Source organism: Dipodomys spectabilis, unplaced genomic scaffold (genome assembly GCF_019054845.1).
Source record: "Dipodomys spectabilis isolate Male_0828 unplaced genomic scaffold, ASM1905484v1 ptg000225l, whole genome shotgun sequence".
Taxonomy (NCBI): Eukaryota; Metazoa; Chordata; class Mammalia; order Rodentia; family Heteromyidae; genus Dipodomys; species Dipodomys spectabilis.
This window is the reverse complement of record NW_024870902.1, coordinates 1679561-1689106: the sequence shown is the minus strand read 5'-3', so window position 1 is coordinate 1689106 and position 9546 is coordinate 1679561. Positions and strand designations below refer to the sequence as shown.

The window sequence follows — 9546 nt, the reverse complement described above, 5'->3', positions numbered from 1 at the left end:
TAAAGTGTTTTCACTGAACTTTGCTTTTCCCACACTTCAGGTTCACACACTTCAAGTTTCTATTTTAATATCTGTTGTTTTACAGAAGTATCTCCCATGTGTGCATCATGCCAGTTAATATTGGAGGAATGAAAATCCTGTCACTGTGTTTAATAATATTCAAATCAACTTCACGACATCTGCCAACTTAGCAATCCTTATTAAGCATCCCAAAGCCCATTTCTTCATGTGTACATGAGGCTGATAATGCGATTAGGTTTCCTACAAAGGAAGTGGTCACAAAATACTCTTGGAACATGTACTTCATGGTCTATTGTAGCAATTATTCATTCATACTTTGATAAAAGTTGAGCAAAGCAGATAGTTGGGTATCACACAGCTGAAATCACTCTGGGGTGTGTGTGTGTGTGTGTGTGTATTTTATATATATATTAATAATAGCTGGCCAGTTTCTATTTCTTTGCCCATAAAGATACATTTGAGAACTTTTAAAATGTATTAAGTACATGGCCTTTACTAGCTCCTAGATTTGTTATCTAACACTTCTGAACCTGGAAACAAAAGATTATTTTTTCATCCTGATTTGCTCTAAGTGACCCATCCGATTTTCCCCCCAAAATACTGTATTATCATTTTGTAAAAATCTCAAAATTCCTAAAAAGTAATTCTACACACTGATTCAAGAGTATATGAAGTGATTTATTGGTACTGGTTAAGATCCATTATATACAGGTAGAAACCATGAAAATTGTACAAAGAACTATTAAGAATATTGATAGACAGTTTTATAGACAAAACACTTGGAAAATACTTTCAACATAGACAAATATAATTATGGAAAATAGAGTAGAACACAAATTGTTCTACCAGGTAGAAGATTATAAGGTTATTAAAAGTCTACTGTACTTTGAAAAATTAGTTCAATGGAGTTCGACTTAAAAAAATTAGGCATAATGTAAAAATTATTTTTCCCTCACTGTAAATATGAGAGGAACCAGACTTTTTACTCCAAATCTATACACTTTGAAAAATAATTTATATGTCTAGCACAAAGAAAATTGAGAATGTTTATGTTTCTGTAAACTATGCTTTTCATGAAATGGACACTGCATCAGTTTTCAGATTAAAAGTTGTGCAATCAGAAATAGACTTGTTCCCTTTATGGTACAACTGCCCCTTCATTGGCTTTATACCTGAGCACCAAAGCTAAAGTCCTCAATGCCATCTTGGAAAGCTATTCTGAAATTGAGCAAGAAATCAAAACTAGCCTATATCATCTGCAAAATTAGGCACCAAGAAGGAGAGATCTCCTTAAATTGCAACATTGCTGAAAGAAATTTCAGTTAATTGAGCAGCTGGCAGATCTCCTTGTGAACACAACAAAGGAAGTCCATGTATGATGACCCTCCATAAAGTCCTTTGTCTTCCACCAGGAACTGTCGGAAGACCATCTCTGACTGTTCTCGCTGCTTCACTATTGTCAGCTGGAAAACAACAACAGCTGCTGGTTATAAACGTTTTCTCACGTGGCCCGGTTTAGGTTGCTTCCATTTTTCCAAGTACTATAGATACTCGCTATGGATGAGGCCCTGCACAGTGCCTGATAGCAGAGCAGAGGGAGGCACCGACACCTACCCACAGACAATGAATTTTTAGTGAAAAAAAGGAAAATTTCCACTGGGCTCCTAATGATGGCTCATGCGTGTATAGCAATTCAGGAGGCTGAGATTGAGGATCATGGTTCAAAGCTAGCTTGGGCAAGAAAGTATGAGACTATTTCCAGCTAACCACCAAAGAGCTGGATGGAGAGATGTGACTTAAGTAGTAGAGTACTAGCCTTGAGCTAAGGGAGTGTGAGGCCCTGAATTCAAGCCTGAGAACTGGCACAAGTGCACATGCACAAAATTCCCATAAGTAGAGTGCTATGGGAAAGGCTTTACACTGGTAGTCACTGTACTGTCATGTGAGTTTTCCTAGGCCTTCAGGTTACAGCATTCCATACTGGAATAAAATGTTTCATGTATGAGAGAGAGAGAAAACTGTCACGTAAATTATTCGAGGATTTTGTGTGTGTCTGTGTGTACATGCACATGCTAGGGCTTAAACTGTCTCTGAGCTTGCACGTTTTCAAGGCTAGCATAATCTACCGCTTGAGACACAGCTCCACTTTTGGCTTTTCTGATGGTTAATTGGAGAAGAGTCTCACATACTTTTCTGCCTATGCTGGCTTCATTCTGTGATCTTCAGATCTCAGCCTCCTGAGTAACTAGGATTACAGGCGTGAGCCACCAGCACCTGGTTATTACAGGTTTTAGAAGGCAATGAGAAGGTAGGAACAAATGACTATTACCATGAGTTTGAGCTTTTGTATGAAAAAACTGAAAGGAAAGGAAGCAGGTAGCCATCTGTGTAGTACACTAATGAGAAGAGCAGGATGCAGACGTATTGGAAAGTGAGTAGACTTGAGGGGACTGCAGAGATCACTTCCTCTTGTGCCCTGGGACTATTCTGAGCTTACTGTAGCCAGAGCCTTGCAGGCTGCTGAGTCCTAGAAGTGTGGCTCACTCAAATTGAGATGGATTGATTGTAAAGGTAAGGTACCTACTGTCTTCCTAGGACTTAATTTGGAAAAGAACATGTAGAATAGATCTCAATACTGTGTGTTCTGGATCCCAATGGGGAGAAGGCGCCTCTTACTCCAGGCCACTCCAGGGGCTGCACCAGCTGCCGCTACAGACAGGTGTGCAATTCAGGTGTGCAATTCAGTTGTGCAGGGTCCACTCCTCCCCACTTTTGCACCAGGTGCTTTTTATTATGAAGAGTAATCCAGTTATACAAGTTAATATTTTTTTGTTATATCTTGCCCTTGGTTTATAGACTGATAACCTTTTAAATTGTGCCTGGCCTAATAAAGATAGTATATAGAACTGCTCCTACCTCAACTCAGTCTCATGGGATAGGAGTTGACTTTTTTTTTTTCTGATCCTACTATTCTAGATTCCAGTTTCTCCTATTCAATCCTTTATGTGTGTGTGCACGCGTGGTGCGCATGTGTCAGTACTGGAGCTTGAACTCAGAGCCTTGGTCCTGTCCCTTAGCTTTTACACTCAAGGCTAGTGTTCTACCACTTGAATCACAGCTCCGTTTCTGGCTTTTTGCTGGTTAATTGGAAATAAGAGTCTCACACACTTTCCTACCTGAACTGGCTTGGAACAGTGATCCTCAGAACTTAGCCTCCTGAGTAGCTAGGATTACAGGTGTGAGCCGCCAGCTTCCAGCTCTCCTATTAAGTCTTAACTCTTAAAAGTATGTTTTCATTTCCTTTGTGTGGTCAGTTTGCAAATATCAGGAGAAAGACGTGTAATGCTGAATGCAAATGTGCATTGCTGTAGGTCTTGGCTTTGTGATGCCTGCAGGAAGAGTAACTGGCACTCATTCGGCTACCAAGAGAGGCCTCAGAGAGTGAGTGTGCTTCACCTCCAGTCTCCTCTCTCAGGGACTCCTCAGAGTCACTTCATGGGGGAGTGATTAGGATGTCCCAGGAAGGCTGTGTTGAGCAAAAAAGAAGAGCGCCATGGACACAAACCTTACCCAACTCTGGAGGTGGGTGAAGAGAAGCTAAGAAAGGTCAGGGAGAAAGAAGAGTTGAGATCACATGTTTTAAAAACTGATAGAAGAGAGAATTTGAGGAACAAGGTAATATTCCATGTTTTAAATGTTGCTTAAAAAAAAAAAAAGCCTTGAAGCCAGAAGTGGCACTGTGGCTCAAGTGGTAGAGCACTAGCCTTGAGCTGAAGAGCTGAGGGACAGCGCCCAGGCCCAGAGTTCAGGCCCCATGACCGGTCCCACCCCCACCCCCCCAAAAAAAAATCCTTGAGTGTCTGTTGTCTTTAGCAATTTCACTGTTTATAGACAAGTGGAGGGAAGGGAAGAAGGAAACACTAATAGTTAAGTATAGATGACTTTTTAAAGAAGCCTGATGGTAAATGAATGCTGTGATGCCAGGATGCAATAAATATTTGTAGAAAGGAAGGAAAGGGAAGCAGACATTTGCAGAAGCAGGTAGACAAACAATTTGCAAACTGGAAAAGAGCCAGCGGGAAGAGTGTTAGCCAGAAAGACAAAGAGGAAGCGAGATACAGCCTTTGCAGCACAGAAAAGAGTGAGCAGGGCAGGAGCAGAGTGTATCAGTAACACTTGTTTCCAGTCATCTTATGAGCGAAATTTTCTTTTGTTCCACCAGAGTTAAGAATGAGGCTCAAGAGATTGAGTCTGAAAAAGTAATTATCACCGGAATAGTGGAAGTACCTTCTATATTTGATTCTGCTTTGTTTGTTGTCTTTTTTTTGGGGGGGGGGTTGGTTGTGGGGCTTGAACTCTGGTGGGCACTGTACCTGTGTTCTTCAGCTCAAGTGCTCTACCACTTGAGCCACAGTGCCACTTGCAGTTTTCTAGTGGTTTATTGGAGATAAGGGTCTCACAGACTTTCCTTCCCAGGGCTGGCTTTGATTCTCAGATCTCAGCCTCCTGAGTAGCTAGGATTATAGGCGTGAGCCACCAGCACTCAGCTCTATCTTTTTTTTTGTTTTGGGTCCGGTCGTGGGGCCTGAACTCTGGGCCTGGGCGCTGTCCCTCAGCTCTTCAGCTCAAGGCTAGCACTCTACCACTTGAGCCACAGCACCACTTCCAGCTTTTTTCTTTTTGCTTATGTGGTGCTGAGGAATCAAACCCAGCGCCTCAGGCATGCAAGGCAAGCGCTCTACCACTAAGCCACCTTCCCAGCCCCTTTTTTTTTTAAAGAAAAAAAACCCTAAAACAGTCTCAGTAATGTTGCTAGGCTGGCCCTGAACTCGTGGACAGAAGCAGTTCCTCTTGCCTCAGTCTCCTGAGGAGCTGGAACTATAGGTATGGCCATCATGTCTGGCTCAATTTTAACATTTCAGCGTTTCTCTTCTATTCAATCTTCTCTTTGTCTCTCTTTTGTACCAGAACTGGGGCTTGAACTCCAGTTCTGGGCCCTGTCCCTAGGCTTTTCAGTACTTTTAGGACCAAAGGAAAAGTTATTTCAAAGATTGTCAATGACATCAATTGCTGCTATACCATGCAACAGATCTTCATGATTTTTACATTGATGCTTCAAGAAAACCCTTGGTGATAACTCCTAATCAGAAGTTAGTGTGTTATACCATAAACATGCAGAACATTTGGCGGGTGCTGATGGCTCATGCCTGTAATCCTAGCTACTCAGGAGGCTGCGATTTGAGAATTGTGGAACAAAGCCAGCCTGGGCAGAAAAATCCCCATGACTCTAATCTCCAGTTAACCAGCAAAAAGCCAGAAGTGGAGGTGTGGCTCAAGGGGAAAAGTTCCAGCCTCCAGCAAAAAACGCCCCAAAACAAAAAAAAAAAGCCAAGCAAGAGCGAGTTTAAGTCCCACTTAGTGACAAATAAATAAATAAATATTGAAATACAGACATACATTTTAAAAAGTTATAAAAAAAAAAAACACATCCAAATCCCCTTTTCACCTTCATGGAATACGGCCTCTTCTGCTGGAGAAGATTCATTGTCATTCTGAGCTGTTGCGAGTGCGGACTTCCTACCTCAGGCAGCAGGGTCTACATTTAAGAAAATCACAGTTTCAGTTCATTTTGTAGGATTTACCTAGAAGTCGTGACATGAGGTTATCAGAATGTCAAACACATCCTTCAAAGAGAGGTGATTGGCTTAATTCACTTACCTGAAAACAAAATACAGAAAACTGAACTTGAAATTGCTCACTTTTTGGGGCACACATTCCCACCAATGAAACAATTTTCTTTGTCTTTTGAAAATAGTTGCTTTTTAAAAAAACACAACAAAAGCCTTCAGTGGGATGTGACAGATGCACACATCACTGCAATGACATAACAGGTGTGATGCTTACATCAAGGCTGGCTGTGGAGGCCCACTGAGGTTTAATCCTTCTCCAGGCCCATGCTTCTGGGCTGTGTGTGCAAGTAAAGAATGTACTGTATCTTCTCATTGCCTTGTTTGGAAAAGCTATGCTCATCCCACAGTTCCAAGATGAAAACAAACGACCCAACTGCTTATTTCTCAAGGGGATGTGGTCTCTCAGATTTCCCTGAAATCTGGTGAGTAGTTTACAAAACAATCTGGCTGCACATGGCTGCAGGAGATGCTTCTGCAAAGGCAGGGTCAGATGCTACCCTCAACTCTCAGCAAGAAGATGCCGAGATCTAACATGTTTTCAGTTAGCCACAGAAGAGCTGAGTTAGGATGCGCTCCTGTAAAAGCCCCAAGTCTTAGAAAAAGAATACAGCCAATTGTTTCATAGGGGGTTCATCATTCACACTCATACTTTCTCCTTTATGTGCAGTCTTGGACCTTATGGTGTATATGTGTGCATGCATCTGTGTGTGGCCACTAGGGTTTGTATTTGAGCCACAGTGCCACTTCCTGTATATCAGATGTTATTCATACAGAATTATTTGCTCTATTATGTTTCTTCTTTGTAACATTAAAGTGCACAGGAAGTTATTTAAGAATATATCTTTTGAATAGTCCCCACAAAACAATGCCCAAATACTTACCATATCTGTGTTGACATGTGCAAAAGACGGCACATTAAATATTGCCTGGATCAGTTCTGGAGGGCTACTCACTCCCAGCCACAAGAACATGTTTAGACCATTAGCCAACAGGAAGATCCCTTCCTCCGAAAGACGGGACTCCGAGCAGCGGACAGCGGCTGGTAACTCTGTGTTCTTCACGTCTAATGTGTGCTGTGTGGACAAACAAGGGAGTTACAAATCTCTTCTTCTTTTTCTTCATTCTTCCCCTCTCTCCCTTTCCTTCCTTTTCCCTCTTTCCTTCCTGTGCACATTTAACCAGTATCTACTCAGTGTCAGACATTGCTCTAGTCATTATTTGGAGGGAAGAAAATATGAAAAGTATAAAACAAGTCAGTTGTAATACTAGCTACTCAGAAGGCTGAGATCTGAGAATCTTGGTTCAAAGTTAGCCTAGGCAGGAAAGTGTGTGAGACTTATCATCAATACACTACTCAAAGGTGGAAGTGTAGCTGTGGCTCAAGTGGTAAGAGTGTGCTAGCCTTGAACAACAAAAAAAAAAGCTCAAGGACTAGCACACACATACAAAAAAAAGTGTAAACTATATACAACTCTAGATGGTATTTAATAACTTTTCAGAGTAAGGTACGAGCGGCTCACACCTGCAGTTTTAGCTATACAGGAAACCAAAATATGGAGGATTATAGTTCACAGTCAGCTTGGGCAGAAAAGTTTGTAAAACTCCAATTCCAAAATAAGCAGCAAAAAGCAGGGCTGGAGGCATTGCACAAATGGTAGTGACAGCCAAGTGAGTAAGCTAAGTGAAACTGAGTTTCTGAGTTCTAATCTCGGTATTGCTGAAACAAAACAGAACTAACCTAGGCAGAACTACAGAAAAGTGGGGGTGGGGTGAGAGTGTATTGGTGGTGAAGGAGGAATGTTAGAATTTTAATTGGCGCAGTCTAGGCAGTAACTTTTGAGTAAAGACCAAGGCAAGAAAATGGTTTCTTTAATGCTGTAGAGTGCTTTCTTTCTCTTTCTTTTCCTCTCTCTTTCTCTCTCTCTCTTTCTGTCCTCCCCCCTTCCCTCCTTCCATTCTTTCCTTTCATTGGTCATGGGGCTTGAACTCAAGGTCTGGGCACTGTCCCTGAGTTTTTTTTGCTCAAGGATAGTGCTCAACCACTTTGAGCCACAGCTCCACTTTTGATTTTCTGGTGGTTAATTGGAGATAAGAGTCTCACGGACTTTACTGCGTCAGCTCACTTTGAACCATGTTTCTCAGAGCTCAGCTTCCTGAGTAGTCAGGATTATAAGTGTGAGTTCTTTAGCGGTTGCCGCTTAGCTGGTTCCAATTTATCTGCAGAATTCGTAGTGTACCTATTCAGCTGAAGGTGACTCAGTGAGAATGAGCCAGGCAAACCACCCAGCTTGACAGTTCAGGGAATCTAACTCATCCATCCCTCCTTGCTCCATGTGCCACGCACATATTCTGAAAGCCGTTTGTAATTCTGAATTTCTTCTTAGATCCAAAAGGTTTGCATATATACAATATGTGCAAAAAAACAAAAATGTGATCCCCCATCTGCCTGGGTACAAGCGTCCCGGACAGCTTACGATGGGCAGCAGCTGTGGGTAGAAGAAGAGCTGGGAGTCGGCCACGCCCATGGCCATGACCAGCTGTCGCTGGTATGCCCGCTCATCCGTGGAGATCTCTGGGCGGCTGAGCAGCACGCAGTTCTTCAACAAGCAGTTCATGTATAATGGGAACACCTTCATGGATTCCGGCAGGATCAGCTGAAAAACAAAAGCAGGTGTTTCAGGCTTGACCGTGACAAGGAAGACCCCCTGAGTTTCCATCTGTTAGAGAGAACCATTTGCTTTTGAAGTTGTGTAGATTAAAGGTATGCATCTCTCCATTGCCACTTTGGTTCGATAATGGGATGCTACAAAATGCTGAAGACCACCTGACAGTTTAAAACATTCTAGATCTTCCAGATCAATTATCAGAATAGACACACTATTCAAGTTTGATTGATTCCTGCCTTCCTTCTAACAGAATGGGTCACCAACAAACAAGGATATAAAAATTTAAAACTATGCAGAAGAGATAACAGCAATTAATATAAAAATATCTGCCCTATAGATTCACGACTTCTTTGCAGATATCTGTCTTTTAAAATGATGAAGAAAATGAGGTGCTGGTGGCTCATGGCTGTAATCCTAAACTACTCAGGAGGCGGAGACCTGAGGACTGAGGTTCAAAGCCAGCTTGAGCAGGAAAGTCTGTGATTCTTTCATCTCCAATGAAGCAGCAAAGGAGCCAGAAGTGGAGCTTTGGCTCTAGGGCAGAAGAAAAGTTCAGGGCCAAGTTCAAGCTCCAGGACCAGAAAAAAAATAAATTAAAAAGATGTATATACATATATATATAAAACAAAGAATAAAATACTTATCAGAATCTACGCTGAGAAGAAAATTTCCCTCTGGGCTCTATTAAGACTTGTTCTTCATCTTTTTAAAAAATTGTTATTAAAAGGTGATATACTGAGGAGTTACAGTCACCTGAGTCAGGTAGAGGCCATTTCTTTTTGGACAGTGTCATCCCTTCGCTCTCACCCAGTTTTCCCTCCCATCCCCACCCACACGTTGTATAGTTCATTTTCAACACATAGTGTCTAGGGAGCACCCCTGCTGCATTTGTTCACTGTTTGTCCCTCCATTTCTGTGCTCTACTTTACCCTCCCAAAGACAGATAAATGAACAAACAAGACAAAAAGGCCAGTCATAAAAAGCAACAAAGGAAAAAACCTTGTTTCCCTTTCGTGGAACTCACTTCGATAAGCATTATTTTATATGGTCAGAGGCACACAGGCACGGCACCTTTTCTGTGTTTCTTCCCTGCATCATCTTAAATCTTTCACATCACAGGTCTCGTCGCATGATCTAATTAGGGAATGTGTTTTAACTGACTCAGGCAC

General features: G+C 41.9%; 1 protein-coding gene across 2 annotated transcripts in view; it reads right to left on the bottom strand.

Moving 5' to 3' along the window:
• Positions 1-638: 638 nt before the first annotated feature.
• Sec24d (SEC24 homolog D, COPII coat complex component) overlaps positions 639-9546 on the bottom strand; it is an 84167-nt gene continuing 75259 nt past the window's right edge. For both annotated transcript variants that reach the window (XM_042697587.1, XM_042697586.1), the window contains exons 20-23: positions 8186-8365; positions 6593-6784; positions 5528-5617; positions 639-1484 (exon numbers count right to left, since the gene is read on the bottom strand). In XM_042697587.1, the coding sequence (XP_042553521.1) occupies positions 1344-1484; positions 5528-5617; positions 6593-6784; positions 8186-8365 (603 nt within the window). In that variant the 3' untranslated portion in view covers positions 639-1343. The remainder of the gene's footprint in view (positions 1485-5527; positions 5618-6592; positions 6785-8185; positions 8366-9546) is intronic.